Here is a 19,653-nt window from a genome sequence, read left to right on the forward strand (position 1 = left end):
TGTTGGTAAGCGTTGAAATGAAACACCCAACACTGGTTCAAACTTTCCTTTGTTTGTTTTAGGTACCGGCACGTTCGGTCGCGTGTGCTTGTGTCGTGACAAAGCTGCTGATGAGTATCTGGCAATGAAGATACTGTCCATGGCTGACGTTATACGTCTCAAACAAGTGGACCACGTCATGAACGAGAAGAACATTCTCGCAGAGATCAATCATCCCTTCATTGTGAACTTGTAAGTACATACTTAAACAACTGCCATTTCTACTAACGTCATAGATTAGAATTTTCGTGTCTTCGTCACACGATGTCCTGCATGCCTTGGTGCTTATCCAATACGTCTAGACTGATGCGACACGTCTACAGGGCTTCATTATTTTGGAGACATCATAACAACGCTGTTTACCATTGAAACATAGTTGGACGTTTAATTAAACGTGCATGGGTGCATGTGACGCACGTCAATTATGGGAGCGCCAAACGTCGGCATTGAGCCAATGTCATTAATTACTTCTGTTTCCCTTAGAAATGTTCCGCGTTTCAACGAATTGGAAATGTTCAAGTTATGTAGTTCATTTAACTTTTCCATATGTAGTTAATATACTGTTGCCGTCGTAAGTCGTTACCTCAGCGGTCATAAATTTGATCCTCAAAGTTGGTACGGCTCGGCCTAAATAACTTTTTAATTCTATTGCGAGGACTCATTGCTACAGCTATTTGACCCAAAAACTTGTGTAAAACAGTTACGAATTCGAGTTATTCTTATTATTTTATTTGGAATGATTTGTGGAGAGAATTGTAGGCGCCATATTAACGCCAAGTGCGTTACTCTCGTGCCGACAAATATCAGCGCTGCCTTATCGATGACGGTCTGGCAACGATCAGCATGTCACAGATCATCAGCATACACATGATTTATTGATTAGTGTAAATTGTTTATTTTTAAACCACTATTTTTATGGCCTCTTATCTATACAGCACTAATAAGAAGCTCTACAGACTCTTTAGATTCAAGTTTTCGCGTCAAGCATATATTGAAGTAGCTCCAGTATTGTCGCTGGAGTTAAAGCACATTCTATTCTAGTTCATCTGTGAGTAAGGAGTTGACTTCTCACTCTACCCCGCCTCGTAGCTTGTATCTGGCACGTATCTCGTGTAACTGCAATTAGCTCTGTCATGTATTTGATTATTAAGTGTTTTCCAATTTTGTGTGTAAGTCGGATAGGAGTGGCAACATTACAAACTTACTGGTCAATTGGCACTGGTCAACCATGCCGTTGTGTTCGTAATTGCGTGCAAGAGAAAATTAAATGTGATTACCTCATTACTCACTGTTTTATTGGAAGTTGTTCCATATGTACACGGCGTACACATTAAATGGCGACGAGTGAAAATTCGACAAATTGGAAAAACTAAGGAAGTATTCCATTTTCGGTTGAAATATGGCCAACAATTTCGTGATCGAGCCTTATAAACAAGATGGCGACATTTCATGTTTTTTGGAAAGAATTGAAGAATACTTTGAAGCAAATGACACAATAGATGAAAAGAAGAAATGTTCAATATTACTCATCAGTTTGCAAGAAGATGTCTACAGAATCATTAAAAACATGTGTCATCCAAAGTTGCCAAAAGAATTGTCATATAAAGAGCTACAAGAAAAATTAAAACTTAGATTTGAGAAAAGAGTATCATTTTTCAGAAAGAGAATTGAATTTGACAGAATGTTTCAACAAGAAGGAGAGAAAGTGGCAGAGTGGTATTCTAGAGTAAGAGAAGTAGCTGCGGGATGTAATTTCACAACCACGTTGGAGGAACGCGTAAAGGACAAATTCGTCACTGGAATGCGACCAGGAGCAATTCAAGAGCGAATGTGCGAGCAGGAAGTGTCCCAGTCGGTGGCAACGTTGGTGGAAATAGCCCTCAACAAAGAGATGGCATTGAAGGAGGTCCGAGCAGTGCATCAAGTAGCTCGAGGTAGGCAAGCCAAGCCCAGTAATAGCAAGCAGAGCACGCACAAGCAAGCGAAGAAGCCGGAAAAGGAAACCGGAGAGCGGTTGAAATGTATTCATTGCGGTAAACCTAATCATAATTTTTCTAAGTGCAAGTATAAGTCCTATAAGTGTAAAAATTGTGAGAAGACAGGTCATTTAGCGGTTGTTTGTAAGAGCAAGGCTCAAACCCATAGTGTTGATACTAAAGAGGAAGAGGTTAGCAACAACAGTATTGATATTTTTACTATTCAGCAAAATGTAGCATATGTTAATTATGTTTCACCTATTTCAATTCAAGGTTACATTGAAAATAAACAAGTCCAAATGGAATTGGACACAGGCGCTGCAATTTCATGTCTACCTGAAAGAATTTACTTGTCAAAATTTTCTCATATTAAGTTGCAACATTCCAACATTGAGCTGAAAACATATAATGGTCAAATATTAAAACCGGTAGGGGAAATTAATTGTAAAATTAAATTAAATGACAGCGAAGTTAAGTGCAAAATAATGGTAGTGAAAAATGGTTGTAAAATTTTATTTGGTAGAGATTTAATACAGAAATTCAAATTAGATATTTCTAAACTTTTGTCAGTTAACTGTGTACAAAGTACTGAGGAAAAATTGCAGTCCATATTAAAGGAATATGATACACTATTCAAAAATGAGTTAGGCATTATTAAAGGGGAAGAGGTAACATTAGAATTAATTGACAAAGATGTAAAACCTATTTTTCATAAACCAAAGCCAGTACCCCATGCTTTTAAAGACCAAGTTGAGGCCGAACTCACCAGACTAGAAAAAGAAGGTGTTATTTCTAAGGCAGAAACATCCCAGTGGGGAACACCATTAGTCCCTGTTTTAAAGGAAAATAATAAAATAAGGTTATGTGCAAATTACAAAGTTACAGTTAATAAGCATATTAAAGATGTTAACCATCCTTTACCAAGGATTGAGGACATTTTTACTGCGTTACAAGGTGGTACATCATTCTCAAAATTAGATTTGAGAAATGCATACAATCATTTATGTTTAAGCAAGGAGACTAGTGAACTTTTAGCATGGTCAACACCTAAAGGTATTTATCGAGTTAATAGATTGCCATATGGTACAAAACCTGCCAGTTCTATTTTTCAAAATAAACTTGAAAAAGTTTTGTTAGGTGCTAAAGGTGTGGTCAATTTTATCGATGATGTAATAGTCACAGGCTCCAACAATGAAGAACATTTAGAAAATTTAAAAGAGGTTTTAAGAAGATTCAAGGAAGTAGGTATTCGTTTAAATAAAAGTAAATGTGAGTTTATGCAACCTAAAATTAAATATTTAGGTCATTATATTTCTAAAAATGGGTTATCAAAGGATATGTCCAAAGTGGAGTCTATTATAAATGCACCTGTTCCTACAAATGTTGCAGAAGTTCGTTCTTGGCTCGGTATGGTAAATTATTATGGTAAATTTATTAATAAGGTATCAATGAAACTTAAGCCTGTATATGATTTGTTACAGAAAAATTCTAAATTTTATTGGACTAAGGAATGTCAAAAGAGTTTTGATAATATTAAGAAGGATATTATTTCAGATAATGTTTTAATTCATTATACTAGAGACTTACCTTTAAGATTAGCTTGTGATGCTTCACAAAATGGTATTGGAGCAGTTTTAAGTCATGTATTACCAAATGGTTCAGACAGACCAATCAGTTTCATTTCTAGAGTGTATTCAAAAGCGGAAAAGGGTTATTCTATGATTCATAAAGAAGCCTTAGCAATTTATTGGGCAGTACAAAAGTTTTATCAATATTTAGTTGGGCGAAAATTTGAATTGTTATCGGATCACAAACCATTGGTAGCCTTATTTGGGGAAAACAAAAGTTTGCCTCAAATGGCTGCAGGAAGACTTCAAAGATGGTCATTGTATTTGTCAAGTTTTGATTACACATTTAAATATGTTAAAGGCATAGATAATGTGAAAGCCGATTGCATGTCCAGATTACCTTTACCATCACCTATTTTAAATGATAAGAAGGAATGTGATTACATAAATTTTATACAAGATCAGAATGTTATAGACTTAAACTTAGTTCGCTCTGAAACTAGAAAAGATCCAATTTTGAGTAATGTTTACAACATGATAAGGTATGGATTTCCTACACATGTTAATAACGAAATTTTTAAACCATTCATAAATAGACGAAGTGAACTCTATATAGAAAATGGAGTAATCATGTGGGGTTATCGTGTAGTAATTCCTAAAAAGTTGCATAATAGTGTATTACAAGAACTACATGTTTCGCATGAAGGAATTGTGAGAATGAAAAACAATGCCAGATCTTACTTTTGGTTTCCTAATATAGATAGTAGTATTGAAAATTTTGTAAAATCATGTCAAGTATGTATGTCAGCTAGACCAGAACCTCAGAAATCTAAACAGATTCCATGGCCAAAAGCTAATTTTCCTTATGAAAGAGTTCATGCAGATTTTTTGGGACCAATTAATGGTAAAATGGTTTTAATAATAATAGATTGTTACACTAAGTGGCCAGAGGCATTTATTGTAAAAAGTTTGGATGCTAAAACAACAGTAGAAAAATTCAGAGAATGTTTCAGTAGATTTGGATTACCTAAAGTAGTTGTTACTGATAATGCTGCTACATTTTGTTCAAAAGAATTTTCGGAATTCATTAATAAAAATGGCATTAAACATGAAACATCACCACCTTTTCATCCAGCAACTAATGGTTTTGCAGAAAATGCTGTAAAAAGCTTTAAAAGCTCTATGCAGAAATGTTTAAATGATGTTAAAAATAGAAATGTATCATTTGAAACTTTAATGTATAGATATTTATTTCATTACAGAAACTCAATTCATTGTGTTACTAATGTTTCACCAGCAGAAGCTATGTTTAAAAGAAAACTGAGATCTAGATTAGATGTATTATCTACTAAAAAGGATGTTAAGCAAAGTAATATAGGGAAGAGAGAGGAAAGATTTAAAGAGGGAGAGTATGTTTATTGTAGAGACTATAGAAATCCTAATAAAAAGAAATTTGTTAAATGTATAATTGATGAGGTATTGGGACAAAGAACATACCTATGTAGAGTATTAAATGAAAATTTAATTTGGAAAAGACATTTGGATCAAATTATTGGTTCTTTGCCTCAAGACCAACAGGAGGATTTAAATGAAACTAGTGATTGTGTACCAGATAATAGTTTATTGCAGTATGATAAGTATCCAAATAATGAGTGTCAGGATAAACAGATAATGTCAAAAGATGAATATGTTGTTGTAAATGAACCAATTTCAGAAGTGGTAAATGAGACAAATGATAATAGTTTGCCTGATAATTCTAATAAAATACCTGAAGTTAGTCCAAATATTTCAAATACTTACCAGAATGTTATTTGTAGTAGTACTCACCGTAATTCACCTGTTAATCAACCTATTGTATCTGTTACTAATGAAAATCAAACTGTAAGACGTTCAGAGAGGCAGAGAAAAGCACCTCAACGTTTGAATTTGTAGAGGGAGAGTATTGTCATGTATTTGATTATTAAGTGTTTTCCAATTTTGTGTGTAAGTCGGATAGGAGTGGCAACATTACAAACTTACTGGTCAATTGGCACTGGTCAACCATGCCGTTGTGTTCGTAATTGCGTGCAAGAGAAAATTAAATGTGATTACCTCATTACTCACTGTTTTATTGGAAGTTGTTCCATATGTACACGGCGTACACATTAAGCTCGACGAGTACTAATTAAAGATGTCATAAACGTGGACTTCCAGACACCTTGAACTTAGCCTTGGTGCGCCGCGTGGTGATGACGTATGACAAATGACAATTTGTTGCAGGCGGTGGTGGACGCACGACGACTCCTGCATCTACATGCTCTTTGACTACGTCTGCGGGGGCGAGCTCTTCTCCTACCTAAGAACCGCCGGCAGATTCAGCAACAGTATTGGTAAATATCTGACTTCCTACTATAATAGCATTTTTAACGAGAAAGTTTGTTTGGATGTGTGGGTGTTTGTTCCTCTTTCAAACAAAAATCACTGAAAGGATTTAGAGGAAATTTGGTACACAGATAGTTTATAACCAGGTTTAACACATAGGATAGTTTTTATCCCAATTTTATGTTCCCGCAGGATCATTGTCGATGCATTGCATAAACTAGCTTTTGCTCGGAATGCAGATTCGGGCAAAAGCTAGTTTATTCTTAAATACTATAAAAATATACTCATGATGACAAGCCTAAATTAAACAAAACAACATCTATGAAACCGTCTACGATATTTTCAGGCGACACAACCCGTCATTGTTGCCTACATTTACAAAGAAAATCGCTAACAATTTTACTTATTAATCGTTGTAAATAAATAAAGTGGAGCGGAATAAATAAATAACAGTTGGAAGCACGCCAGTACAACGCAGCCAGTCGTACCGTGCCGTACAATTTGTGCGCACGATGCTCGACAATCACCCACGATGTCCACTTTTTCACTGAATTTTATCACATCACACCAACGGAAAAATACAATTTAGCTCTTATTTCTTCAATCTAAAGATCAATTTTGATTGCTGCAAAGTTTCCCTTAGTCTCTTTTTGAGAATCATTTGACAACGGTTACTGAAACACTACTATCTTTTTGCATGAACTTGTGCGATAAATGAAAAGGCGACAGCTGATGTTTTACATGATTTGCAAGAAAACTACAGCAACTTACATAACGATGATCATTTCATAATTTTGTGTATAGCATTTAAAATACGGTTTTAACGTCATTTGTAACTAGTAGAAGCTCTCTTTTTTATTTGTGTCAAAAATATCCTAAATAGATTTTAAAACGCCACTTTTAAATACGGTATTCAAAATAAAATTGTGAAACGTATAAATCTAAAGATGAACGTCTAAATCGCGAATCTAGATTTTGCCATATTATAAAGTCAATTAGTCACCTAAAAAATTTTGAAATTCTAAGATTAATTGTATTCAGCTCTCTAGTTCAGTGTCACTGCATTTATTTTGTATTAATTAATACGAAAACTATTACCTTCAGTATGATGATTTTTAGCTTGCTAGAATGCGATTAAATTATGCATTTTTGAGCTAAAGTTATGTATATGTAAAAGAGAAAATGTTTTTGGGTATTAGACTAGTGGGAAAATAACTATAAATATAATACCAACAAAGATTAAACAAAAACATCATATAATTGTAATAATTCGCATTGCAGAGTCAGGTCCAACATGCAGAGCGAGTAATAAAGACTGTCCTTAATTACTTTGTTTTTTAAACTCACGTAATGAGACCTGGATTCTGCTAGAATAAATATATAAACGTTTTGTGTAATAGAATTGCAGAAACATAAATAAAAAAAACACGGCAGGCGACCGCCTCGTATTTCTGGAGAAAAGACAAGACAGAAATAGGGGCTCATGTGGGTTCAGTGACGCGAGGAGCGAGGAGTTACTGCCGAGCGTCGGGCGGCGGGCTTCGCTCCTAGATATAATAATAATACTACTTCACTGGTTGTTTGAAGGTGTTTAAGCACGTTTTCCACGGGTGTCCGTTTAAAGCGGTGACGTCGGGATAAAGTCGGCTGATAATAAAAACGTCTGCGCCATTTGGCGACTGCTGAGAGCCGCTCGGACGCCAGACAACATGACGCCCGCGGCACGCGCCCGATTACGTGCACTCTATACATGCACATCTAATATACATACGCAGTTACTAAACGCATTTGTTAATTCACTTTAAAGTTTATCTTCGTTATCTAAAGGAGCCGGGTGCGAGACGATATCAATTTTGACAGAGATAGATGCGTTTTAGTGATTGGGTTTGGAAAGTGTTTTAAGATAAAAATGATATTTTTATACTGCACAAGTTCGTGCGTACTTGTGCAGGACAGATTATTAATATTCATGTCATTTAGCATATTAATATAGAAAAAAATGCCCTCAAACAGCAAGGAATACGCAAAACAAACTGATATTGATAAATAATATTATTTTAAAGCGGAGAAAATTTAATTCGTACATGTTTGTGACATCTTCGCAAAAGAAGTTGGTAACAAAATAATGTGTCAAAAAAATAAATTTCATTTCAAAGAAAATATTTACTTTTGTTTTTATGCTCTGATAGTGACCCAACTAAGTGACGGATGCTACAACGCGAGAACAGAGTGGAACAGATTAAAAAAATGAGTTTACACTTGATGTAAGTGGTGTAAGATAAGTTTTATTTGGCGAAGTTCAGTCACGCTGATGTCATGCTCTCGTGGCGGCTACAGAAGTGCGATGACTGAGATTTATGTATTTCCGCGTGGTCCAAACGTGTCTGCCGTGTAGGAGCTTTTATAATTGGACGTCTCTACAAAAACTACAGAACAATTAAATGTAAAAAGCGTAGGAAGAACTAAAAAAGAGAAATACTAAAAGCTAGAACTACCGGATTATAAATTATCTGAAGCAGTGAGCTGGAGCGGCATGATTTCAGTTACGTTTGAAATACGCGTATAAAATATAATTTACGGCTCTTATAATACGCTTTGATTCATTATTGCAGTTAGTTCAAAGATTTATGTGAGGAACAAAGTTTTCCTGCACGCGAAGTGACTCTCCTTTTATAACTTCAATACAAGGCTTCTTTTAGATTCGTTTTAGGAACATTGTTCTGCTTTGTTCTGTCGATTTAGTTCAAGTCATATATCATCTGATCGAGAAACAATCGATTGCTTTCTGGTTAAGTAATTGGGCAGAACAGATTGGGCATTTCGCCAGTCCCAATGGAGCGACCCCGGGGAATGGATGAAAACGATTTTTGCCTCATTTAGAACTTTTCTAAAGGCCAGTAACGTAGAATTGGTGCTCGTAAAGGGGTTCTTTAATAGATTCCACTGATACCAATCTGAACCTAGTTCAGGTATTTACTTAGTACTTTTATAATACGTTTTTTGGCCAAATATCAGATGAAAACATTCTCGCGTTCTCATTATCTAAATGAATTTATTTTTTCATTTAAATAAAGCTTACGACAACACACTCGCGCACGTGAAGCAGTTTAATACAAGAGTTTTCACGTTTTTCCACAGACCCGATGAAATAATATATTTAATCTTGGACACTGGCCGTGTACATTATTTTTTCTTTCCGTATAACTGTTGTTCTTTTAATTATAATTATAATTTCTAATTATAATTTCATTTTCATTAAATAAAATTATTTTATAAATTTTATTATAAATTCAATTTATAAATTCAATTTCATCACAATATTGACCTTTGTGACATTTTCTTTGACATTTTTATATATCAGTAATTTGTATTTGTTTAATTTCTAATTATAATTTCATTTTCATTAAATAAAATTATTTTGAATGTAATTGATATTTGTGGTGTAAGATAATAAGACCTAAAAAAATCTGTAAACTTTTTATATGGGTTATGGACCTGAAATAAATGATTTTTATTTTTTTATTTTATTTTTTAATTTGAATAAAATGTCAGAAGTGTTTAAATAAAATGTTTCTTGTTTTGTCAATTATATGTAGTTGTGAAATAATTCAGACCGACTTTATTATATGACAAATCTGTTATTTTATATGCTTTGTACATCCGGGGAATCATTATTAAAGTAAATTTAATATTGTCTTGTTTTAAAAAAAACAAACGTATTTATTAGGTATTTAAAATGACACAAATTAAATCGGATGCGCTCTGATTTCAAGCCCAAAGATTGATTTACTTTTATATACATAAATTATTTTAATGCTATGCAGCTTATATGTTTGATGATGTTATAAAAAGCTCATTTAATATACATTTATTTGAAAATTAATAGGTAGTTAACGTTACTGAAAAATTTATAATGTGTTTTTAATGCAATCGCTAATGGATCGCTTTATGGCTGGGACACTAAAACTAGGTTTGCAACATTAATAATAGATAAAATAAATGTTATATTATAGAGCATATAACTATTGTTTAGTCTATAAAAGTTGAATAAATTATGGTAATGATCGGAAAAAATCTTTAGTCGCGCCAAAGGTGAAAGTTCCAAAACTCACTAGTATATAAAACTGCAGCAAATAAATGTTCTGGGTATTATAATTAATCTTCTTCATCTTGTTTTATGTTAATGTGATATTTTAATTGGCTTAAAGAGTTTGACGTCATTATATCCAAAGCCTTTCTCGATAAAACTTTCATATTTCAAATAAGTCTATGCACATACATAGCAGATATAATAGGTACTACTAATTTTTATTTTATGACTAGATTTCTTTTTCCTATCGTTCCTTAACTGGGCTTTAATGATCTTACTATATCGGGACAATCGACTGTTGACCATGGAAACTTGACATTTAAGCTTCTATATGAAAGAGCATTGACCTTTGATTTTTGCCCTCAAATCCAATTATGTTACAAATGTTGATCTTCTTTTCTCAATTATGATCCCAAAGATTTAATATCTTTGTCACTTACAGGTAACTTCTACGCATCGGAAATCGTATCAGCTCTAGAGTATCTGCATGCGCGCAACATCGTGTACCGGGACTTGAAACCGGAGAACCTTCTCCTGGCCAAGGATGGACATCTGAAGATCACGGACTTCGGGTTCGCGAAGAAGCTGACGGATAGAACTTGGACCCTGTGCGGCACCCCGGAGTATCTCGCGCCTGAGATCATACAGAGCAAAGGGCATAACAAGGCTGTTGATTGGTGGGCATTGGGTAAGTAATATTTACAATTCGTATCCTTGTTTAGCGTCAACGGGGAAGATTGTTACTATTCTATACACTGGCTGTACAGATTTTGACAGCTGATTTCCTTGTACTCATAGGTATTTTTTTATCTGAGGAAAATGTTGACGGATGCAGCTAGAATTCGATATTATATCGAACTTTATAAGCACTTAATAGTACGGATGTCAACGTTTAGATAGAATATAAGTCGTTCTTTTATTGTAACAATCAGAGAATTTCTCCTTTAATTTCACAGAACACTGATTGTAGATTAATGAGTATAAATTGTTATAATTCCATAAAAACTAGTAAAATTAATATCAGTTCGTGCTAACTAAATTGCTTTACTGAAAAACAAACAGTATTTTATCTTTTAAAAATGTCATGGGGAAACATGATGCAAAAACGGTCGCTAGTCACGCAAACAGCTCTTTGTATAACAGGAAAATGTTATTATTATTGTTCGCATTAAACTGATTTTGAGGTCAATATTCAAAGGTCAAAACCCGTTGAACTGTTTACCGAATTTACGCACTCTTCCTCCTATCGTCCTTCAATGTTATGGCGACCTAAGGCGCAAAACAACTTGACCGTAACGTTGACGTAGAGGCATATATTTGGCGAAGTTTTGCTTCCCTTTTTACGTGTATAAAGGAGACAAAAATAGCTTTACTAACAAAAGGATTACACATTTACGAAGTGCGTAATTTCTAATATAGTCTATTATTATTTTTAGTCATGTTTGTACACCCTTTACATATTTAGTATCTGCGCAAATAAATTTCACGGGGACGTTGCATGAGGTATTAATTTTTGCACTAATTAGTCAATTAATAAAACTCATGTACCGTTTTTAATTGGCATTGATGAAACTTGTACATCCATTTATTTAGGCGTTAACTATTTCTAGTTATATTGTTAATTTGAAGTAGTCAGTCATACTTTTTAATTCGTATTTCATACATTTGCGGATTGCATAAAACCTCTTTCGAGTTTTGTTATTGTCCATCCTTTATTTATAAACAACATCTGTGGCTTTACAATGAATTGTTTACATTACAGTTATTTAGTATTCTGTTGATTTAGTGGTGGCTATGCCATTTGGATATAGTATGCGTGCCAATTTATACTTGCATTATTTATAATGTCACTGGATGCTTTTATCTTCGCATCGTTCCCGTGCTTGGCATCATTCTCTATTACATTATAATAATAATACTCAACATGTTTGCCAATCTTCTTAAAGCAGTTTAATATCATGTTAGTACCTCTGGACTTAGCCTCTTAGTGCCTTTAAACGGAGTGCCTTATTTTCTTTTTTTATGAAGTACTTGAGCTACAATGTTGCTAGTTCTAATTAGGTGGATTCTATGTCAATTAATTCAATTTGCCCTTGTTATTCGCTACTAAGTAAAAAGTATAAAAGAATAATGGTATTTGAAAAAAGCGATAGACAAACAAAGGCCACGGACTGGACAATCAGCAGATATCAAATAATTTGTTAAGTTAATAAAAACAGGTTTCAAGAACTTAGAGAATAATTATATTGTTTTGATAACAAAACATACATTTATATGTCTCTAACTTAAATAAATAAAAAAACAGCAAATGACAGCTATTTATTCCACGTTAAATGAAAAAGAATCAACAAAATCAGTTCATCTAGTCCAAAGTTCTGAGTTATGAAATATAAAAAAACTTATTCAGAACCTCTTCCTTTTCGCAGTCCGTTAAAAACTTGCTCGTCTCACAGAAACACACGTGTAAACAAACAGACTTTAATCATTAACCGTACCTACTCTATAATACACATGTACTCACAGATCGTGGCTATTTTCACACCTAATTACCTTTTATTAGATGCACTAATGTATTGGACTAAGTATAAGTTTGGCACAGATATTGGATAATTAAATAACTCGTTAATAACTGTTGAAGGTAATTATCTTATGAAGATTTATTTTATTGCTATCGCACTTTGATTGAATGTACATTGTCCTAGCAATGATTGCTTTTAAATGTGTAGCTGTCAAAATACCTAAGTGTTCGGCAGAAATAAATCTAATGGGAATTTTGTACCAACTTTTTAATAGGGATTTTGTGAATAGATTTTATGCTGCACTGAATTGTTAATTTGTCAAATTTCTTTAGAGCAAGCAGGGGAACCCTTAGAAAAGAATTTATTTATGCAATAGACTTATATCCAGTTTAACCTATTTCTCACTCTATATAAATTTATAAACCCCTTTTTTACCTAATAGTATATTGAGTAATACCGTCTCCTACACACAAGAACTAGTGAAGACTGTTTTTAATTCTTCTATCTAAAACCGCATGTCAATATCCTTTTTCTTTTTCTAAGAAGCTCATGTATTTTGTTTCCAGGAGTACTTATATACGAAATGCTGGTTGGTTACCCTCCGTTCTACGACGACAACCCGTTCGGTATCTACGAGAAGATATTGAACGGTCGAGTGGAGTGGCCGAGACACCTGGACCCTGTGGCCAAGGACATCATCAAGAAACTCCTCGTCCAAGACCGAACCAAGAGGCTGGGCAACATGAAGGTAAATTTCACTTTTACATATTTCCCTTTTTTGTATGTATTTTGTGCTTGTATTTAGTCCTTGTGTCGCGGGGGTTTCATATACATCCAAGTCACATAAACAAAGAAGCCCAGATTCAGACCAAGCATTCTTGGATCACACGAATGTTTGTTCCACACGGGGATCGAACCCGCGACACCTCAGGCACTTGGCTCTCCGTGCATGTTTAATAATTTCTATCAGTTTTTTTCGATGAATGTTTATTTCAGTGCCATTTTACAGTCTGTGCAGCACTTGGCAAAGATTTTTAAGGGAGAGGTCATTGCCCAGACATGATAAAATTCTGATAATAACTATTTACAATCACACAGTACATATCACCACTTTTGGATAACAACCCAGCACGCAATCTGGTTCTTAATGCAACTGGCAAATGGCACAAAATCAAAATCAAGAGGTAATTAAGTAGGCCTATCTCAGGCACTTTGGAAACGTTAAAAATGAATGTAGTTGATTCTGTTCAGTGGTAGCAAGTTTGGCAAACGAAAAATTACTGAAACAAAACACTACTAGGGTGATTGATTAGAGCACAATGGCTCTCGGTGCGTTCTATTTCCACTTTTCATTGAAAACAATTTTTATTGCTATTTGCTACATTTTGTGTTCACGTGTTCCTGCACGTGGTGTTACACAAACTAATTACATACTCGCTACTTGTTTACTTGCCAAAGTGAAATTATTTTTTCGCTATAAAAATTTCACACTGAAGGATTTATATCGAAAGAAATTTACTACGTCATTGTAATTTTAATAGTAGCGACATTGAATTTTTACATTCTACGCTTGACGTGTAGTGAGGAAATGATGTTTAAAATGTTCTATTAACAGGAAGCATCTCCATTTTTATATGGATGCTGTAATAGCTCTAAAATTTAATTGCCGGAGTTTTGTACCGTGTATCGTTCTAGTTCTATGTCTCATTATTTAGCCGCTTGCCCGAGTTTCTTGAAAATCATTTACAAGGTTACGTGTTTCTGATATAAAAAGGATCCAATTGACCTATTGACTTTCGAGCGTGACTTTGAACAATTACGATTTAATATTACGACTGTACCAACCATGAAACAGTGTAGCAGTATACAAGGTAGATTATGACCTCTTTCGACCCTAGACAAATGCTGTAGGTATATCTACTTTGTAAACAAACAACGTTCGTACAAAAATACTAAAATGCCCTTGCACTGCTGTTATTTATTGCACCCAAATAAACGTTGACACTGTAGAACCTTGCTTTAGACTTGTTGCGACACTCTCTTGGCAGGTCTTTGATTACTTTCAGCGTTATATTATTTAAAGACAGTGTGCTTTGCATTATAATAAACTGCAGGTTTTGTTGCCGAGACGCTCTCGTGTCTGATGCTAACGTAACCGAAAATACAGTAGCCTTGCGCTTGACCCGCTTCGCAAACTGTTTTGGATTATACACGGCGTGTTGATCGTATGAGCGTTATTAGCACATGTCAAATTTATATCGCGCGGGCGCGTGCGCAACACTTTATTACTTCAGCACAAAATTAAAATGACAATCGGAGCCACGTCGGAGCCAACATTTAACAATCGGTTTTCCTCAAACGTTATAAGATTTAAAGCCGATTTTTACACTTTTGATCCGAATACGTCGCGTTGTTGCAGTAGATGTATGTACTTTTTAATTCGTCCATTCCTTACACTTGAATTTAAGTGGATTGTGTCCAAAAAAAAATAATTATTTATCTTTCCAAGTTGGCTTTTTTCCAGGAGTAATAACTGTAACACTTGCTGCTTTAGTTTTGAGTATTTAATGTTTTAAGAAGTATGCTTATAATATTCTGCAACTATCACTTGAGGAAAAACATTACAAAGGGAGTGATTATCTAGCTGCAGGTGTATAAACAGCGTACAGTCAAATGAATTAATGTTTATAACATCATTTTCTTTTAGAATGACGTAAAAAAAATTGGAATCGCCTCAAAAGTCATTTGAAAAACATTGAAAAATAAACGAAGATTTGCAACCCAGAAAAACATTAGTAATGAAATTGAGATAGACACCAGACGTTTCATTGTAGTTTTATAGTACATTTATGTCAGTCCGTCATTAATATCGCACGAGATAGATTTGACGCAAACAACATTAACTGACGTGAAAATAAACGTTCTATTTTATTACTTCGAATGATCCGTTGTAGCCTGAATGCATAATATGTACACACATATGAGAAAACTACACAAAAATTAAAGAGGTTGAATGGAAAGTCTGTCATATTCGTTGTCCGCTCCGCTATAAATATCGGTCCTCAGCCGTGTCTATGTGGTCATGGCTAAAGCGAGAAATCGGGATGCGGCGTCCCCAATAAAGTGTCGCGCTGCTATCACGGCGAGAATGTATTTTTAAACGATTGCAGTTAGTGGTTGGTTGTTTTCACCGAGCTTTTTGCCGCGATGTCGCCGAGATGTTTAGAAAGCCATCAGTCAGGTGTCCGCAGACATCAAACGCCGCTGCCGCCGCTGACTTATGTCTCGACGCAAATACGACACATTACCGCGAACGAGCAGCGCGCTAGAAAACTGCTGCCTTAGCCTTGTTACACGCGGTGACTTGCACAAACACAAACAGACACCAACAATCATACTATATTATAGATTCTCATATATATTTGTATTGTGTTCTACTTACAGTTTAATACCACAAGCTCGAATATTAGAAACTTGCGCTGATTGTGTAGAACGTTGCCAACACCAAACCCTGAAAAGAGCGTAATTGCATAAGTATGTTAAATCGTCAATTAAATATTTTATTGCGTTATAAGAATGACGATAATTTGGTTATAGGGCCATGTGGCAAGTCAAGAATAGGTCGCCCCATTTAGTCGGTGCTTAAGAGGCGGAGTTTATATCAGTTCGTTTCAGTTAATGGGCTGCAGCCGCAGACGATATAACGTTGCGCTGTAAGTTCTTACACGTACGACCCATTTCGGTTCCGTTGACCAAGGAACAGAAAAAACGCTACGGAAAACTTGCATTTAGCTCAGAGTCTAGACAATCATTTGTCTAGCAGTCATTAAAAAGTTAAAAAGGGAAATCTGAGATCTTAGATCGCCGACGGTCGAGTCCCCTGTACTGTAATTTTGTTGTTTACCAGCGGCTACATCCCGACACAACGGCTGCAGTAATGACAGTAATTACAGAATCTGCGCTATATGAAAGTCGTGGAAAGTTACAATATCAGAACGCAATCACTTAGAGCGGTCTCCTTACTCAATATACGTCACTACATAAATAAGGACGGTGTGTCTCATGTTCTGAGGGTTATGAGCTCCGGTGGACACGCCGATACAGCGAGCGGCCCGCTTGGCATCGCCGTACAATAATAAATTAAGCTGCGATATGCTCCGCTAACTCTAAATTTGAAAATTTACGATGTCTAACCGTTGAAGAACGTCGCGAACGCCAATAATAACAGAGTTGCTCTAATTTAGTCTGGCCACAAACTCGCATTTATACATAGTCAATATCGCTGTTATGTTTGATTGATATTTCAATGATATCCATCGTATACATTTTAGTAATTCAGTTGAGTTGTTCGATGATCTTTGTGCTCGTTCTCTTTGTATATTTATTCTTCATAATGTTTGTTTCAGTGCGGTACTGAAGACGTCAAAAGGCACAGATGGTTCAAGCACATAGACTGGGCTGACGTCTTCATGAAGAAACTTCAGGTACTACGCAAAGTCATCTTTTAGATATTTAGAACAGCTATAATATCGCAATGGCTATAAACCAGGCATTTACGACTCAGTCTAATTTATTTAGGTTTACAAAGCGTTAAACATAGTAAACAAGAAGTCTATAAGTCTGTCTAAAAATATCAACATTGTACGAGTTTTAAAATGTAGCTGGATATTTTTGAAAAATTTAGGTTTTTAAAACGATGCGCGAAAGTGTATTCCGGTCTGTTTTATTTTCAAGACAATTGATTCTAAGAGAAACGATGCTAGCGGTTTCAATAAATATAAGGAGGATGGAGACAGAGTCTAGAGTATTCTTATTTCATTTGTATGGGTTTCATACCGCTGAATAGAGTCTAGATTTCTTTTATATGGTTTTTCAGTTGCTCTATAATCTTTATTTTTGTTTCCAGCCACCGATAATGCCGGCGGTGTCGTACGAGGGAGACACGTCCAACTTCGATGAGTACCCAGAAACAGACTGGAAGTCAGTTCGCTCACTCGACTCCGACGAACTCAAACTGTTCGCCAACTTTTGATGCCACCACTCAACTACCAATGGTTAAAATAAGTTCATAGATAAATACCCAAAGGAAAGGCTTAGTACAGGTCGCCTAATTATGAAATTACTTACAGAAAGTATTTTTTCATATTATATTTAACACTTAATTAAGTCTATTTGTTAGAGGCCAAGCAGGGCGTTTGCAGTCGTTAGGAAACCGTCCGTATTAGAGTAGAGTGAATTGTATTTAATGAATAACCTATTTGATTGTCTAATTGTGTTTAGGCTGGCTGGAGTCATTCGTACCTAGATTCCTAAGTAGATAAGGGATTTAACTAACAAAAAAATTTACGTAATTCTCAATTGAGTTATATTATAATCTTAAATTAAACTTTTCAAATCAAATAGGTCCGATTCAAAGCTAGGTTAATTTTGAAGACACTAATTTTCGTAATTTAAATTTAGAATTTTACTCAACTTTCGATTGAGACTGCAATCCCTTCTTCTTAATAGTAACATTGAATACCAGTGCCCCTGTTTCACCTATACTTGTGTAACATGCTTGTGTGTTTGTAATAATGTCTACCAATTCACGAGTTGTACCGATATTGTTTAGTTTGGCTTCGGTCAGTCCGCCAGGCGGTATCGTTGAGTATTTCCTGTGTGTGCATTTATAAAGAACAGCTGGCGTTAAAAACCTTAGTAAACAATAAGAGAAATCATTACTTATTAACATTTCACATTTCATCTTTATTTAATAATAAATATTGTACATTTGACGTACATGCCTCAGTCTGTTCGCCGAGAGGCTTAGAAAAGTGTAAATATTAATATATAAGTTTATGCATTACATTTCCAATGCTTTCTAGTTCAAATGTTAGTGTGTAAGATAGAATAGTTTGTCAACAATGGCAAATATTTTGATTTGTGATTGAGTATGTTATAATATTTTCCTTTAACTTAATCATATAGAATATTACATATTAATTATATTTTTGTTTCCCGTATACAATGTTTGAATGTGGAAGGTAGCGCCATCTAGTAAGTGAGATTATAAACTAAATAATTTACAATTGTTTACTGTGAAAGTAGATTCTTTGCACATCCTATATTCTAAATTGGAATGTTAAATAATTTGTAATAGATCTAGATTTTACAGTAGTCACATTCAATGATTAGTTTAATATCATTAAAAGATCTCACAAATAATTACAAAATGATGTCTAATAAGAAACGTGAAGTGTCACTATTGTTATCTAAATATCGTAACGTTACTGTAATATCTGGCCATACAGTATTTTCTGTGATCTTTTTAGTCTTGAAAAAGGTAACTTATTCACGTTGTTTGATGTTAAAACAATTGTGTCATAAAGCAAAGCAGCCACTAAGCTGTTAATGTGTGTGTTACGGAGCAAACCGATTGCGCCTGCGACTACTTTTACATATTTCTATTCTTTTTTTTTATGCGGACTACATCACATACATTGTTCTGAACCCAAAGTAAGTTGCTAAAGCACTTGTGTTATGGAATTCATATACATCGAAGGTACCACAAACACTCAGACCCGAGACAATGTAGAAATATGAATTTTTACATTGACCCGACCGGGGATCGAACCCGGGACCTCAGAGCTAGCGACACCTTGAAACCGGTGCTTACGCCACTCGACCACGGAGGTTCTTAGTTTAATGGTTATGTTTATGATGCTGCCCGAGTGAAAATATCAGTAATCGCAACATAACCTACTTGGAGAAACTATTGTGATACATAAATCTAATAGACCACAGCTAACCATACCTACATGAACAAAGTAGGTGGCATAGATTCTCTATGGTTACAATAATAAATAACCACAGAGATTATTATAATAAATGTATTACATTGAGAGCCATCATAGTGAATTGTTAAATTGTTATGTTTGGAATTGCTTATTGAGGTTGGAAGAAAGAGGTGTTTCTCATTTGACTAAACTAAATTTTGCAAGTCTGATAACTAGTCTAAAAATTATTTTCTTGAAAATGTGTCTGTTTATAACAGTGGTCGAACAAAAATCTTAGATAAGAAAATCAGGATATCAATGAAAATGAAAAATAATCGGTATTGC

General features: G+C 34.7%; 1 protein-coding gene across 1 annotated transcript in view; it reads left to right on the forward strand.

The window, feature by feature from the left end:
• The window catches only part of LOC113500979 (protein kinase DC2), a 51,369-nt gene extending 32,615 nt beyond the window's left edge, over positions 1 to 18,754 (forward strand). Inside the window, exons 2-7 of the mRNA XM_026881936.1 lie at positions 63 to 231; positions 5,843 to 5,952; positions 10,477 to 10,722; positions 13,120 to 13,301; positions 16,960 to 17,037; positions 17,460 to 18,754. Coding sequence (XP_026737737.1) covers positions 63 to 231; positions 5,843 to 5,952; positions 10,477 to 10,722; positions 13,120 to 13,301; positions 16,960 to 17,037; positions 17,460 to 17,585 — 911 coding nt within the window. The 3' untranslated portion in view covers positions 17,586 to 18,754. The remainder of the gene's footprint in view (positions 1 to 62; positions 232 to 5,842; positions 5,953 to 10,476; positions 10,723 to 13,119; positions 13,302 to 16,959; positions 17,038 to 17,459) is intronic.
• Positions 18,755 to 19,653: the final 899 nt, after the last annotated feature.

This window comes from Trichoplusia ni, chromosome 15, assembly GCF_003590095.1.
Source record: "Trichoplusia ni isolate ovarian cell line Hi5 chromosome 15, tn1, whole genome shotgun sequence".
Taxonomy (NCBI): domain Eukaryota; kingdom Metazoa; phylum Arthropoda; class Insecta; order Lepidoptera; family Noctuidae; genus Trichoplusia; species Trichoplusia ni.